This window comes from Cupressus sempervirens, chromosome 9, assembly GCF_028749045.1.
Source record: "Cupressus sempervirens isolate cs-2001-9-10 chromosome 9, ASM2874904v1, whole genome shotgun sequence".
In the NCBI taxonomy this organism is placed as follows: domain Eukaryota; kingdom Viridiplantae; phylum Streptophyta; class Pinopsida; order Cupressales; family Cupressaceae; genus Cupressus; species Cupressus sempervirens.
The window spans coordinates 307,754,797-307,772,431 of record NC_143126.1 but is presented as its reverse complement, the minus strand read 5'-3'; the positions used below and the strand labels follow the sequence as shown (position 1 = coordinate 307,772,431).

General features: G+C 35.7%; 1 protein-coding gene across 2 annotated transcripts in view; it reads right to left on the bottom strand.

The window, feature by feature from the left end:
• The window catches only part of BASS2 (Sodium Bile acid symporter family), a 221,522-nt gene extending 204,229 nt beyond the window's left edge, over nt 1-17,293 (bottom strand). Inside the window, exons 1-2 of one of the 2 annotated variants that reach the window (XM_089799937.1) lie at nt 17,154-17,293; nt 16,896-17,053 (exon numbers count right to left, since the gene is read on the bottom strand). In XM_089799937.1, coding sequence (XP_089656063.1) covers nt 16,896-17,034 — 139 coding nt within the window. In that variant the 5' untranslated portion in view covers nt 17,035-17,053; nt 17,154-17,293. The remainder of the gene's footprint in view (nt 1-16,895; nt 17,054-17,153) is intronic. The other variant, XM_089799938.1, reaches the window with a different exon arrangement.
• Between the last annotated feature and the right edge of the window lie 342 nt (nt 17,294-17,635).

Below are 17,635 nucleotides of genomic sequence, written 5' to 3'. Positions count from 1 at the left end.
CTTGATTGATTTTTACCTAAGTGCCTTTGATAGCAAAACTCACTATGAAATAAGATCTCATAGACCTTCTTCGCTACCCCAAGCTTTCAAAGTTGCCATGACCATTGAAAATGATAGGAAGGCGGCAGGAAGAGTTAATAAGAGGGATGATTCAAAACTGTATAATTCAAAAAATCCTAAGGAGGATGAACTCAAGGAAATAATGGATATGTTAAAAGAGATAAAAGTCAAACAAAGTAGAAATGAGAGACCACCCTTTAATAAAAATGATAGAGTAAGATTATATGATATGCCTTATAACACGAACTGGAAGGATGGAAAACCAGAGAGACCAACTCATGCTAAAGATTCACCTGACCCTTTGAAGAAAGTGAATATTGTTGATGATGGCCCATGATGTGATACATGCAGGCTGCTCCACGATCTTAATCATTGTATTGTTGCACAAGCTATTTTTGAAGAAGGAAATCAGGAAAGTGTAGAACCCGTGGTCAACACAATATCGTCTGAACCAATATGGGGAAGAGACGAAGATGACACTGGGAATGAAGATCAAAATGCTGATTATTATTACAGAAGCTCTAACCAGCAGCGATGCACTCAACAAGTCTTTTCAGATGAAGAAGATAATCTTACTTTTCGTAGATTAACACCAGAAGAAAGAAGAGCTTATACCATTGCAGCAGTTGAGCACGCTAAACATACATACCAAAGAAGGAATAAAGATAAAAATGCTGATCAAGGAACTCCTGCTAGTATATTTTTGAGGAATCAGCAGCAGGTTGAAGCATCTAAGAAGCCTAAAAATCAAACTCAAACCAAACAAAAGGAAGGTAATCAAGCTTATAGAATGACCAAGCAACCGGTTGTGCAAAATAATGGTAAGAAAATATCCGATTGTCATAGTTTTATGAGTCATGCTTTGTCCCAGTTAAAAATTGTTGTGCCTCTAATGGTTATGATGAAATTTTCTGATTACAAGCATGAGACTGTGAAGATATTGTCCAGTGTGCAAGATATTAACAATAAAGATGATGTTAAAAATAATGAAGAGACACTTATTGTATATCTAAGAACAACATTAAATAAAAGGACAAATCAAGTAGACCCATTCTATTTAACATTGTTGATAAACAATAAATTGGTAAAAAATTGTATGATTGATTCTGGCGCAACAGTAAATATTATGTTTGCTGATGTAATGAAGGAAATAGGACTTAAAGTTGATACTCCTTTTGGAAAATGTTATGCCATGGATAACAAATCTGTACCTATAGTTGGAATAATTAAAAATGTTGAATTTCGTTTTTCGTCATCTCTGCATATATCATACAGAACTGACATTACAGTAGTTGAAATATCAGCAAGTTATGGTATGTTGTTATCCAGGAAATGGTCAAATTTGGTTGGAGGTCATGTGCAGTTAGATATGTCTTATGCTACCATTCCTGTGGGAGGGAAGGAAATACGAATCGAAAGGGAACCCAACCATACTATTTGGTTGAAGATTACATTTATGATCCCGAAGTTAACTTTTGCCATTCGGACATGGACAATTTCCAAGTAAGCATAACCAAACCTACTTTTAAGATTGTTGATCCAATTTTAATTTATGTAAAAGAAAATTGTAATGATATTTGGCACATGTTTTTTGATGGCCCATGTAGTAAGGAAGGAAATGGGGCTGGTGTTGCTTTTGTTTCGCCGTCAGGTAAAACTTTTAAATTTTCTTTCTTACTAAATTTTGAATGCACTAATAATATTGCTGAATACGAGGCGTTAATCATTGGTCTTGGTATTGCAAAAGCATATAGGATTAAAATGTTCATTGTTTTAGGGGATTCAGATTTAATTGTTTCACAAATTAGGCATAGATTTTCAACTAGGAACCCGAGATTAAAACAATATCGAAATTATGTTTGGGATTTAATAGAATTCTTTGATGCCTTTTCAATCAAATGGGTTGATAGATCAACCAATTACCTAGCTGATATAATGGCTAATATGGCTATTAGGCAAATGGATATCCCATTTGATGAAGTTATTCAGGTTGAAGTGAAAAATAGGCCTTCTATACCAGACAATGTTCAAAACTAGCAAGTTTTTGAGGACGATAATGATATTATGAAAATCAGTTCATTGATTGGAATGGGTATATAGAAGAAGAAGATGGTAAGGAAACATTGTTTGGAAAGGAAATAATGCAATTAAAAACCAATAAAATACCAAAAAGTCTAGTTGTTTTAGAACAAATCTTTGACGAAAAGGAAAGTCCAAAAAATAGCAAGTCTACCAAGATTAAAAATGAAATTGAGGAAATAAATTTGCGAAGTGAGAGTTCTCCCAAAAAGGTTTACATAGGGAGGAAATTGTCATCAAAAATAAGGGCCGACCTAATTACTTTATTAAGAAAATATAGACACGTCTTCGCTTGGAGTTATGATGAGCTTAAAGCGTATAGGGAAGATTTGTTTTAGCATGAAATACCTTTGAAACCTGATGCTAAACCATTTAGACAAAGGCAGCGTCCTATAAATCCAACATTAGCTCCTAAAATGAAAGATGAACTCATCAAATTAAGAGACGCCGGAACTATAAAACCTATAAGGCATTCTACATGGGTTTCGAATTTAGTCCCAGTAAGAAAAAAGAATGGAGATATATGGTCATGTATAGATTTTAGAAATTTGAACATATCTTCCCTTAAGGACAATTATGCATTACCTAACATGGAGATTTTATTACAAAAGGTAACCGGTAATGAATGACTATCTATGATGGACAAATTCTCAGGTTATAATCAAGTCAAAAAAAAAGAATCCGAACAATATAAGACTGCTTTTACCACACCTTGGGGTACCTACGTCTATGCTAGGATGCCTTTTGGGTTAACAAATGAGGCGGCTACCTTTCAAAAGGCAATGGATGTTGCTTTCGATGGATTGATTGACTTGATCATGGTTGTCTACCAAGATGACCTTACTGCTTATTCAAAGAAAGCAGAAGACCATTGTAAGCATTTAGAAAAGATCTTCATAAGGGCCCTTGAATTTGGAATCTCTTTGAATCCTAAAAAATGTCAATTCGGGGTAACTGAAGGAAAATTGTTAGGTCATATCGTCTCCAAGGAAGGGGTTAGAATTGATCCTGAACGGGTAGCAGCTATTGATAACATTCAGATACCTAAAACGACTAAGGGAATCCAATCTTTCTTCGGGCAAATAAAATTTGTGAGAAGGTTCGTTTCTAATTTTGCTGAAATTGTTAAACCTATTGCTAAGATGCTTAAGAAGGGTGCTAAAATTGCTTGGGATAGTGAGGCTGTAGGGGCATTCTCTAAGATAAAGCAAGCTATAAAAGAAGCCCCAATTCTAAAATCTCCTGATTTTAAGAAGCCGTTCCAGTTATTTTCATTTGCCTCTTACCATACCATAGCCGCAGTCATGCTACAAAAGAACAATGAAGGCTACGAGCAACCAATTGCATTCTTTAGCAAGAGTTTACAAGCAGCTGAATTGAATTATGATATAAATGAAAAACAGGCTTATGCTTTGGTTAAAGCAATTAAATCTTTTCGACCTTACTTAGTAGGGGCTGAAGTTATCGCCTATGTGCCAAATGCTACCATTAAAGACATATTCAGACAATCGGAAACTACTGGAAGACGATGTCGTTGGATAAATCAAATCCAGGAATTCAATGTGGACATTCAGATTACCAAATTAGTTAGAGGGCAGGGTCTAGCTAAGCTTATGGCAGAGTCAAATTTGGAGGCTGTGCAAGTCAACCAAATTAGTAATGAACATGCTAAAGTTAGTATTGGGAGATGCCCTTGGTACACAGATATAGTGTATTATTTGCAGCATACTAAATGTAGGGATAATTTGAATGAGAATCAGAAAAGGACCATTAAGTTACAAGCTGCAAAATATGTTTTAATTCAGGGTGATTTGTATTGGAAAAATCAGGATGGGATTCTATTGTTTTGTTTAGATATTGCGCAATCAGAAGTTATTCTCAAGGAAATGCATGAAGGGGTTTATGGGGGTCATTTTTCGGCAAGGACTACAACTCATAAGATATTGCGAGCAAGGTACTATTGGCCTCAGCTCTTCAAGGATTGCCATGCCTATATTCGAAAATGTGAAGCCTGTCAAAAATTCTCCGGTAAATTAAAATATGATGGCGCTCTCCCATTAAGGACAATGCAAGCGGAAGAACCATTCCAAATGTGGGGGATTGATTTTATAGGAGAAATCAGTGAAAAGTCAAGTGGTGGACATAGCTGGATCTTAGTAGCCACCGATTACTTTACCAAATGGGTGGAAGCTATACCTACACGGCAGTCAACAAGTAAAGTGGTTATTAAATTTCTTATGGAAAATATCTTGACTAGATTTGGAGTCCCACAAAAAATCGTAACAGATAATGGTATGTGTTTTAGGTCTAACGAATTTGTTGAGTTTTGCAGGAAGTATAGTATTGCAGTTTCATATTCATCTCCATATCACCCCCAAGGTAATGGACAAGCAGAATCCAGCAACAAAAACATTCTGAAGATCATCAAGAGAATGCTGGATAATAACAAACACGCCTGGGATTCAAAGCTAAATTTGGCATTATGGGCGGACAAAATCACGATAAAGAAATCGACAAGTTTCTTTCCTTTTAACTTAGTGTATGGCAAAGAGGCCAAGCTTCCCTTAAATAACTTGTTACCTGTTTACAAATTTGTTACTGAAGAGCAATTAGAAGATGTCAATTTTATGGAAAATAAGTTAAATGCTTTGATTGAGTTGGATGAGGTAAGAAGGGTAGCACAGGAGAAAAATATAAATAAGCAACAGCAAGTCAAGTTTCTTCATGATAAAAAGTCTTCTAAGCGATCTTTTAAGGCAGGCGATTGGGTTTTGAAATGGAACGCTAAGGATTAGGACAAAGGTAAGCATGGCAAGTTCGAAGCTTTATGGCTCAGACCATTTATTATTTCTGATAAAGCAGGTGAACAATCTTACTTTTTGCAGGATATGAAGGGTCATATACAAAATTTTCCAGTTCATGGACAGTATCTTAAACCATTTTTTCAGTAAGCTTGAAAGGGAAGATTTTCTGCCTTTTCCTTCTTCTTTTTTATTTGTTCCTTCGTACTTTTATTTTATTTCATTTTCTAGATTTTTATGTGCAAATTCACAAACTGATCTCCTTTTATTTGTCGCCAGGTCTTCTTTTCCAGAGATAGCTGAGATCTCACTATGCCCACAAGGGGCATATGTCCCCAATAAGAGCCAATGATGGAACCCAAAAATTTTCAATCAATTTAAACAATAATAGTCTTGAACAGAGTATTTTATAGAGTGGAAAAAACGATAAACGAGGCTATATATGAGAAGGGTCATTACCAACGTTCAGAGCTTGGTAAAAAAAGTATTGAATTGGCTGCCATCAGAGACCCAGGTTTTCACACAGTTTCCTAGAAGATGTCATGATGCTCAGCATGTTTTATAATAGTGAAGAGATGAATCCTACAGTTATGAGAAGAAATTATCATCACTGTTTGCCAACAACTGAAGGATAGGTCGAGGATAATGTTTGATGTAGCCTGTACACTTTCTTGTATTGCTGAGGGTATACTATGAGTAATGAAGGCAAGACTTTTAATCTTTGGAATCAAAAGAAACATATAACCACATCTGGCTGTAGACTGGGTAATACTATAATCAGAATGTTCATCAAACTTTATAGGTATATCACCGATTCTCTGTGAGGTTGATAAATGAGAATTTGTATTCAGAAATACATATGAAAGGGTTTCACCAAATAACAAGCGAATATGTGAAATATACAACAGATAAACTGATGAATATATGAATACAACAAATAATGCATAGTTGCAATCATAGCCAAAATAGTGCAGTGAGGTCATAATCCCGATAATAAATTTATCTTTTGAAGTATTGGATTCCATTGGCAACAAACTTTATGCACAGTTTGTATCAATTGATTCAGAAACCAAAAGAGTATGCAATGTCTAAACACAGTTCAGAAATACAGATAATCATCGTGCCAGTCTCTAGTCAAAGCTTCTATCTAGCTAGCACTCCAAACAAAGTTACAGGAAGTCAAATCTTGCCCACAAATGTGTCTCTGCTATCTATATGGTGCAGCGATCCCAGTCAAAGAACATAAGTGCAGACAATAATATTATCATGTAGGCTTGATGAGAACAAGATTTCGAGTCCACTGGTGAAATGGAGTTCCCACATCACATTATAATGAAGTGTGCAATATTCTCGTACCAAATGGGTTAGATCTGGAAGTCGTGTTTTCACGATTTGCCGAATAATTATCATCGTATTACTGTATATGCGTGAAACTACAAGAGTTATTTGAAGGTCTAATGATTATGCTTCACAGAACCGTTGAATCATGGATTTTTGTGTTTCATTTTGATTTTGTGCTCTTACACAGGTCTAGAGAACATATGTTGAGGAAAAGAAGACTATTTGCGAACCAAGCACATGTTAAGGAATGATGTGTTGCGATCTCTAGATAAACCCGCACGTTCCCAACCTTCAGATGGCAGCAACCTTGGAGCATACTCCAAATCTGATTCAGATGTCTGCACGATTCCTCACAGTTGTAACCGGAGATTGAAATTGGAAGAAGGAAGCCATTGGAGGGGTGAAAGATTACGCAGATAATAGTTAGGAAAAAATGAAGCAACGCCCAGATGATATAAAGGAGGAATTATCTAAACCATCGGTTACAATATAAATTATATTAGAGGAATTAAGCATCGGTTAATTTTATTTATGAAGAGGCATGTTGTTTGAAAAAGCAATTGATGTCTTTTAAAGGTATATAAATATATGTAAAGTAAAGTAAGGAGAGACATCATTTTTATTGCTTTTGGAAAGAGACAGTTATTATTTGTGATCGGGATACAATTTAAAATATATACAGAATGTTTGTATTGTAAAATCTTTTGTTGGCACCATTGAATATTCGGTATCTCTCTGAAGGAAAAGTTGAGAATTTGAACAAAGCCAAGGAGACTAAGATTTTTGAGTTTCAAATTTGGATACTGTGAGGATTGATTTGTATTGAATTGAACATCAGAAGGCTGAATGTCTTTGGTACAGTCTGTTCTACAACCAAACCAGTAAGAGTTTCTATTTGTTATAGAGTTGAATTGTATATATTCTCATCATTTATGGTTTGTCTATTTATTTGTCTATAATTTATTAATTTGATAAGAACATTAAATTGTTTAAGGCTATTCACATCAATTAATACAAATAATACAGGAAATCATTTCTTTTCTATTATTTGTATCTATTGTGTCCATATAATGGTTAAAACATAATAGACTAATTTGAATACACTGACACATAACAATTTGTGGCATCAAATTAATTGAAATTCTAGCAAATATTATAATCTTAATACTATAAAGTTGTATGTTAGAAATGTATGTTAACTCTATTACCCAACTAGAATCAGGCACTGGTCACAACCTTGCTCTTAAATTCTGAATCCAACGCTGGCATTTCCTCATCTTTTTTCTTAAAGAATCTAATTTCACTTTGTAATTCATTTTTATTTTTATTTTCAGCAAAGTACAACTTAAATAAGCAGTCCAAATTTGAAGTTATTAATCATAAATATAGAAGTTTTCCTTAACGCTTGCCAGTTGAAGGAATTTGTTTTGCAATCCACTATAATACATTTTGCATCCGAGTTTTGGATTTGGGTAAACAAGCCTTGGTCCAGCAGTACCTAAAGCACAGAGGATTTAATCCTGTCACGTTGGCCAAAATCAGTTAGATACCCAGCATCGAGCAGGCAAGGCTCGTAGGTTTCTAACCTGTTATTTTGATAACCAACATGAGATATGAATAATAATTATAATTAGTGATTATGTCAATTTAAACTTTAGAATCTAGATATCTCTCAAATAAACAATTATTGTAAACTAGTGTAGAACTTACCATTTTAATTTTTTCCAACATAGTGTCCATGGAATCATAAATATCCCCAAGGCATGGCTCATCACTGTCTGCAAAGTGAAGCATTGTCATTATTGGATCGGTGACTTCCAACACATAAGTCACAAGACTTCACTAATCCTCATCTAGTATCATTCTTCTCACATTTAAGGCCCTTGTTGTATTGGAATCCTTCCAAACGTCCCATTGGGGACTAATGACCATCTATTTCAATGATTGTGTGAGAGGCAAAGCGGGTTTCAACAACCTAAGAACAAGTTAAACTCAAGTTAGTAATACATTTAACAATTAAAACATGCTAATATAAACAACAAATATATATTATGGAATCCAATAATATATAATTGAATATCAAATTTACAAATTTATCTTCAATAATTCCAAGTCCAAGAAACTCCTAAAAATTGTTTGTGATATGTGGTGATTTGTCACAAACATTTGATCTCTTCAGCTTCCTCATATCTTTTTCACCCAATCTATTTCAGTGCCAATTGATTTCATCACCAAATTGAGAGAGTGGACGGTGAATGGTGTCCAAAAGATATGATCGTATCTAGACTCTATAGTTATCCCTACAGCCCTACAAACTTTGCATTGTCCGTGACCACTTGGACAACATTATCAAGAGCCACTGACTCTATGGCATCAATAAGAATGTGTGAAATAAATTATGAATCTTTCACTTGCCCTTCACAGTCAATTGCCTTCAAGAACATTGCCCCCTTAGGACATACAGCAATAGCATTGATCAATGGATGGTTTCTATAATCTTTCCACCCATCCAAAATAATAGACACACCCGATTGAGCCCAAGAATCTCTTATTGGTTTAAGTTCAGCCTCTATTGATTTCCTCTCATCATGTAATATGGTACTACACAACTTCTCATAACCAGGTGGTTTGTAACCACGGGGTGTTCCATTTATTACTTGCACCATCGCCCTAAAATAAGGTGATCTCTCAAAATTAAATAAAACATCATTTGCAATTAAACAATATCTAATTTTCTAATCAGCAATGTATCTCAATGCATTTTGGAATGCCCTATCTAGTGGGCCTCTCTTGCAAGTGAGTGGAGATGGGTCTACATCTTCATCATTTATAGTTGGCATAGGCAAAAAAGGATGTGTTCTTGTGCTTGTTTGATTGGATGGTGTTGTTAGTGTATTTGTTCTTTTGGAAGCACCACATTTTGCTTTTGCAAGTGCTCTAACAGCATCTTCTTGCTCTTTAGCTAATGCTGCTATTTGTGCAACTCGTAATCCCTTCTTATCTGGCCCACTACCCTGACACATGTTAATTCCTTCACCCGCAGAGCCAAAAAATGTAGTTTCATTCGAGATTAGGAGTTTCTATGTTGTACATTGCAATAATTACATTTCCATATGTCTACCCCACCCCTAGGACATTGTGTGATTCTTGTTGTGTGTCTCCATAAAGCAGACCCCTTATCAATTTTGAAGCTTAGTGATCTAGCCCCACCTACTGAGCCTTGACTACTCATTGTTCTATTCTTGCAATCTAGAAAAAAATGAAAGAAAACCATACTTAACACTTACACAAAAACTTGAAATTTTGGAAAACTAGAAATAAATCGATAATCTATGAAAGAACTAAAGAATATGGTTGAAATGCATATCTTAAACACTTCTTGCAAGGTATTTGGAGATCCACAACCAATCTTCTTCGAATCCAAGTACTTTACTTCAAGAAAGCAAAATGATAGAGCAAAATAGAAAGCAAATGTGAGCATAAATGAACTTGCATAATGACTTAAAAGGTCATTTTTAGGGTTTGCACAAAAAAATATATATTAAAAAATTTCATTTAGCCCACTTTTTAAATTTTTTTTACTCCCTTTCACGCAAATCCGCGGTGGATCCTCGAGGATCTGGGCAAGATCTGCAATCACCTATAGATCCGTCAAGATCTACAAGATCTTAGCAAGGTCGGATCCAGTGTCCGACACGCGAATCTGGTAACTAAGCGAACAACTGATCTATTTTTTAGCAGATTTCTAAAACTCTTTTTCTTTTAACTTCACTTTAAAAAATTCTTTATATTAATTCCTTTAAAGTACTCTAGTTTTCAGTTAACTATTTGAGATAAGATAATATAAATTCATTAATGTCCAACAAGAGACCACAAAGAGGGTATTAGGGAAAGCATACAACAAAGTGACAACCAACAACTGGAACACCAAATAGTGTCTGGGAAAAGAACAAGAAAGAAAGCAAAGCAAAAGAACCAGATAGAGAAAGGTTAAAAGCACTTCTCAGACGAGAAGTAGTCCAGCAATGAAGGATACAGTCTAGGGCAAGAGTGAGCGCAAGGCTGTCTCAAAGAACCGCTCGAGATGGGATGTTGTTGCTGAGTGTAACCTCTACGAGGCCTCACAAAACTTGTGTGTCCGAAAGTAGGAGGACCAAGATAATTTTAAAGGATTGATTTTTGAAATAATTTCATGTTTAAACTACATCTCAAAATGTCATTTTTAAATTTACAAATAAGTGTTCTACTCACAAGATTTACTCAATGACAGTTGATGCTCAACTTAAGCTACTATAATTAGTCAAGTTATGCCTAATTTGCTTTGTGTGTGTTTATGATCACTGTGTTTTAGATTTCATTAATGAAGTGAAGTGAAGAATAATGTCATGCATTGGTGTTATTGTTCATCTATGTTGCAGCATTGTACTTTGCTTAGGTTATTTGTTTTATGAATATTGTATTATCTATGACATAGGATAGGTTGTTTTGCAGATCTTTGTATATATTGACTTGTTGCTTAGCCAATAGGATGAGCAAGTGTTGTTGGTGCAAGAGCACCCACATAAAATATTTTGGAGGTGATTTCTAAATGAAGAATTTATCTCAATTTTGTCATTATGATAAGATCTTTTCTTGGGATTCGTACAGATCATTGTGGGGTCATTCTTCCCCATTCTATATCAATCTAGAGTATTCTGTAGGCTGTTTTTCCTATTTTGTAATAATCTAGAATTTTCTATAGACCATCTTAGCAAGTATAAATAGAGTTTTAGGTTTAAGTTTAGGTTTAGGGCAAGTTTTTGGATATGAAATTGCGGGAAGAAGAAATCTGTAAGAGAGCAAGTGTATGTATTGTTCATTTGATGAATTAATTAAGTAGAATTTTATTATATATCTCTTGTTGGTGTTGGTTCCTTTTGATTTTCCTTCCGTTGAATTTATCTCTGCATCATTTTTGGTATCAAAGCTTGGGAAAAGCTCCTGAGGCAATTAGATTTTATGTCTAGATCAAAGTCAGAAGCTAAAACATCAAACATGGTCACCAATGTTGAACTTGCAAAGAAGATGCAAGAACATGAGAAAATCAATAAGTGGTTATTAGATGAATTTGAGAAGATGAAGGTTCGGATGGAAAAGACAGCAAAGATTTCCTTAGAGCAAGAGGAAGAAGGGGGAGAAGAGGATACCCCTGAGCAGGAGGTGGTTAACTTACCTAAAGACCAGAGATACTTCATAGAAGCTCTTGAAAGAGTTGGTAAGAAGGATGCCAAAGGTGACCTACCCATCTTCTCAGGAAAGATGGATGCTGATACTGTTGTGGATTGGATAGAAGCCTTGAACAACCATTTTGAATGTAAAAATATAGCAAAGAACGACAAGGTAACAATTGCCAAGTCAAAGTTGAAGGGACCAACCCTCACTTGGTGGAATTTCACTCAAGGAGAAAGGGTCAAAGAAGATAAGAACATGATAACTTCATGGGAAAGGATGTGTGCCAAAGTGAGAGAGACATACTTAGCTGAGGATTATGAAATCCAACTTCATCGAAGGAGACAAAGTTTAAGACAAAAGGAGCTACATGTCACAGCCTATACAGAAGAATTCCAAAAATTAAGCCTGAGGGCAAAGTAGAGTGAATGTGAAAGTGTAAAAGTTGCTACATATCTCAATGGATTGAGGTTGAACATTCAAGAACTTAATTTATTGTGTCCTAATACGGTACAAAAATGTTATCAACTGGCATTGAAGGTGGAAGCCAAATTGAAAAGAAGGCAAGAACAAAATAGCAAAGGAAGAGGAAGAAATCAAAGGAGAAGAGGAAATTTCCAAAGAAGAGGACAAAACAATGAAGATCATGAGGAGATAAAGCAAGAAACCAGTCAAAGCGAAGGAAATTTCAGAGGTAACTTCAAAGGTAGAAGAGGCAGTTCAAGAGGTGGATTTGGTGGTAGAAGGCCAAGTCTGATTATTTGTTTTAATTGCAATAAGGAGGGACATTATGCATCTAGGTGTCCGGATAGAGCAAGTTCAAGTTCACAAGGTGAAAGAAGAACACATTCGGTACAAGATGATGAATACCAAGAGAAGGAGACAGCTGACTCAGATAGTGTACCTGAAAGAGGAGAAAGTTTAATGATGAAAAGAACACTTTTGAAAGTGCCTACTACCATGGAACCACCACAAAGGAAAACTATCTTTAGGACTGCTTGCAAATTCGGAGGTAAGGTATGTAAAGTCATTATTGACTCAGGATCTACTGAGAATTTAGTTTCTCTTGAGATGGTTCAAAAGTTAAAACTTAATAGGATACCTCTGCATTTTCCTTATAAGGTTTCATGGCTAACAAAGGGTCAACAAACTCTTGTAAATGAGCAAGCATGGGTTGATTTTCAGATTGGAAAGTATGACAGAATTTTGTATGATATAGTTGACATGGATGCATGCCACCTATTATTTGGTAGGCCCTGGCAGTATGATTTGCAGGCACAACATGATGGATAACTCAATATATACACCATCAAGAAGGATGGAAAAGTGATTAGATTGATTCCATTTGTTGATCATGAAGAAGTGGAAGAAAATAAAGAGAGGGAAGCCAAAATTATGATGGTTGATAAAAAGGAATTCTTACAGAACATGAAGGATGAACCTAAGCCTTGTTTTCTTTTGATGCCTAACCCACAACCACAAGAACCCATTGGAAATGACAGAAAGGAGGCTGAAACAAAGAAGGCAATTCCTAATGAAGTGAAAGAACTTTTGGATAAATATGAAAGTTTGATTTTAAAAGGTATGCCAAAGTCCTTATCACCTATACAAGACATTAGTCATTGTATTGATTTCATTCCTGGAGCTACTTTACCCAATAAGGATGCATACAAGATGACACTACAACAAAATGAAGAGATTGCTAGACAAGTAAAGGAGTTACTCGATTCTGGCTTGATTACGAAAAGCTTAAGCCCATGTGTTGTACCTGTTGTTTTAAGGAAGGAACCTGGAGGTTATGCGTTGATTCTTGAGCCATTAATAAGATTACAATCAGATATAGGTTTCCAATGCCAAGAATTGAAGATTTTCTTGATTGTTTGGGAGGTGCAAAGTATTTCTCCAAGATTGACTTAAAAAGTGGGTACCATCAAATAAGGATAAGAGTTGGAGATGAGTGAAAGACAGCATTCAAAACCAATGATGGATTATATGAATGGAAGATAATGCCATTTGAACTCTCTAATGCTCCTAGTACCTTCATGAGACTTATGAATGAAATACTCAAAGACTTCAATAGCAAGTTCATCATAGTATATGTAGATGACATATTAATTTTCAGCAAGACAAAGGAAGAACACCTAGAGCACATTGACATGGTTCTAAGAAGACTTCATGAGGAGAAATTGGTAATAAATTTGGAAAAGTGTTTGTTCATGCAAGAGGAGCTGACATATCTTGGTTTTGTGATCTCCCAAGGTAGCTTGAAAATGGATAAAGATAAGGTAAGTGCTATACTATCCTTGCCACCCGAAGAACAGTTGGAGGTGTTAGAAGCTTTCATGGTCTTGCTACATTTTATAGGAAATTCATAAGAAATTTCAGTCATATATGTCCTCCTATGTTAGAAACTATTAAAGGAGGAAGGAAGTGTAAGTTTGCATGGAGTCAATCAGCAAATGAAGCTTTTGAATTGCTCAAGAAAAAGGTTAGTGAGCAGCCAATTCTTTCTTTACCTGATTTTAACAAAGTTTTCTAAGTAGAATGTGATGCTAGCAAGGTTGCTATAGGGGCAATTCTTAGTCAAGAAGGAAAACCAGTGGCTTTCTCAAGTGAAAAACTCAATGAAACCAAGCAGAAATACTCTTCATATGACCTAGAAATGTATGCATTGGTTCAAGCTCTCAAAAGGTGGAGACACTACTTGTTGCCAAAGGAGTTTGTTGTATATACCGATAACCAAGCACTCAGTTTTCTGAATTGCCAAGACAAATTAAGTCATAGGCACATGAAAAGGGTGGAGTATTTACATGCCTATACCTTCACCATCAAGCATAAGAAGGGCAAACCAAACAAGGTTGTTGATGCTCTTAGTAGAAGGAATCTGACTGTCTCCTAGATACAGCTAGAAAGTGTGGGAATTGAAGCACTCAAGGACATGTATGTAGCAGATCCAAAGTTTGGCGACATCTACAAGGTATGCATGGAGTTTGGTGAAAGATACCATGCTGATTTTCCTGATTTTTTGATACAAGACAGACTTCTTTTCAAAGGAGGACAACTATGTGTACCCAGGTGCTCTATGAGGACAAACATTGTCAAAGAGAAGCATAGTGGAACAATGGGTGGACATTTTGGTTTGGATAAAACCTTAGAATTGGTTAGAAGGTACTAATATTGGCCGAAACTTCAGAGTGATGTTAGAAACTTTGTGGAAATATGTATGATTTGTCAAAGGGCCAAAGGAAGGACTACAAATGCAGGGCTTTATCAACCTTTGCCAATACCATCTAGACCCTGGGAAAGCATAACGATGGATTTTGTAATGGGGCTGCCACGAACACAAAAGGGGCATGATAGTGTATTTGTTGTCGTAGATAGGTTCAGCAAAATGGCTCACTTCTTACCATGTAAGTTGACCAATGATGCTTCTCATATAGTAGATCTCTTTTTCAAAGAAGTCATAAGAATTCACAGGCTACCTCTCAACGTAGTTTCAGACAGGGATTTGAAGTTTGTAGGACACTTTTGGAGAACTTTATGGAGGAAACTTGGAACCAATTTATCATTCTCATTAGCCTACCACCCTCAAATTGATGGCCAAACAGAGGTAGTTAATAGAACTTTGGGCAATTTGTTAAGAACACTCACAAGATAACATGCTGCAAAATGGGATGTAATCCTACCCCAAGCTGAATTTTCTATAATACTCCATCAATAGAAGTACAGGAAAGTCACCATTTCAAGTGGTATATGGAATTCATCCTAGAGGGATTTTTGAGTTAAGAGATATGAGTTCACAGCAACAAGTTAGTGCCCAGGGAGAAGAATTTGCTACAGCCATAAAAGAAATCCATGATGAAGTCAAAGCATAACTCCAACAAACCTCTGACAAGTATAAGAAGCATGCAGATCAAAAACGGAGACACTTAGAATTTGAAGTGGAAGATTTAGTATGGGCAAATCTCAAGAAAGAGAGGCTACCAAAAGGTAAATCTACCAAGCATATGTTAAGAAAACTAGGTCCTTGTCAGATATTGAAGAAGTTTGGAACCAATGCTTATGAGATTTGATTGCCACCTGAGATTGTCGTTTCTCCCATCTTCAACATAGCAGACATCACACCATTAAAAGCACCCACTGAAGAAATTGATACAGGACAGATTGCTGATACAAAAGACATTCAACGTCTACCATTTAAGTAGACACCACAACTAGAAAGGATATTTGACACCAAAGTCATAAAGCAAACAAGAGGGAAGGAGTCCAAGCAGTATTTGGTAAAACTCAAAGGCTATTCAGATGCAAATGTTGTGTGGATGACCGAACAAGATATCAAGCAGCAAGGTACCACTCTACAAGCATTCATCTCAAATGGGCTTGAGATAAAATTTCCTGGAGAGCATGGTGCAAGAGCACCCACATAAAATATTTTGGAGGTGATTTCTAAATCAAGAATTTATCCTGATTTTGTCATTACGATAAGATCTTTTCTTGGGATTCGTACAGCTCATTGTGGGGTCATTCTTCCCCATTCTATATCAATCTAGAGTTTTCCGTAGGCTGTTTTTCCTATTTTGTAATAATCTAGAATTTTTCATAGACCGTCTTAACAAGTATAAATAGAGTTTTAGGTTTAGGTTTAGGTTTAGGGCAAGTTTCTGGATATGAAATTACAAGAAGAAGAAATCTGTAAGAGAGCAAGTGTATGTACTATTCATTTGATGAATTAATTAAGAAGAATTTTATTATATATCTCTTACTGGTGCTGGTTCCTTTTGATTTTGCTTCCGTTGAATTTATCTCTGCATCAGTTGTGTTTTGATTAGTGTTGATTCATGCAATTTAGGGTCATAAAATATAAAATCTCATCTATGATAGAAGAGTTGATTTCAATCTTGTGCTCATATTGGAGGCCAGAAAGAAGGCAGATCTACTTTAGTTTATTTCACTTTGCATTAAAGAAAAACTTGCGTGCATAGTGTGAATACTTTGTAGATTTTGTCCACAATCTAGGACTAGTTCTAGTTATCAGAGAACTTCCCCTTCTAATTTCGAGAGAAATTTACCTCACACAAAGCTCAAATCCTCAAGAAGACGTGACACGGCATTTAAAACCAGGTAGACACTTGATTATACATCCAAAACAATGGATTTATCTATCTCTCAATACACGAGGCCGGATGAATCTGACAGAAAGATAGCCCTTTGTACCAAACCAAATGTAGTTCGACAGAGGAACTTACCAAATCGAAAAATTGACAGACTTCTTACTATTGCCTATTTCATTTACGTGTCAAATGCAAAGATATTCAACTTTGGCCATGATTCCCTTGTTTATAATTTGTCCTAATTATACACACGGGGGAAAATAAAAACTGTAAAAATAGGATAGACAAGACGCACTTAGCTGGGATTGTGAGCGAACATGTGTTGAAGACGAGAGGAGAATCCTAGACGAGCGTGAAGATGGAGGTAAAAGCTTTCTTCCACTCTGCTGAAGTGATGAGAAAACTGGTGTGAATGAAACTGCCATTGAAGCCATGGAGTTCTACCTGTGCAATCTTCAAGCACGAAAACACGGTTACCGAAAATATACATTACATTCTCGCGTACATCATAAAACCTTGAGCAAAAGGGAAGGAGACGCTTGGTTTGTCTTACGAGGAAGCCCTGCTCGGGATATCCGTCACAGCAAGTTCACTCGAAAATTAATGGATAACGGACAAAACGTAGAGGAGGTCTCCCTTGTCAATTATTTTGGACGTCCAAGAAGATTATGATGATGGATAAGGAATAGGATGGATTCCAAAATGTAGTGAGAGGAGCCAAATTTTATTTCTATTTTTGGAAGCGGGACTATTATCATTTTCATTTCAATGGATAAATGATTTTAGTGACGTTAAATTTGTTTTATCTGGTGGAATGGTGCTGCTTGTACGACTTTCCAAGGAGCGTGCCTGTTAAAATACGAAGGAATCTTTGTATACTTTCTAGGGTATTTATTTATTTATTGAAAATTTGAAAAATATCAAAATGGAAGAAATTTTAAATTCAATTATAGGATGTTTGGCAATTTATGGATTTGATTGTGTAAAATTTACTATCAACATTTTGGATCACACTAAATGATTCATCATCAATTA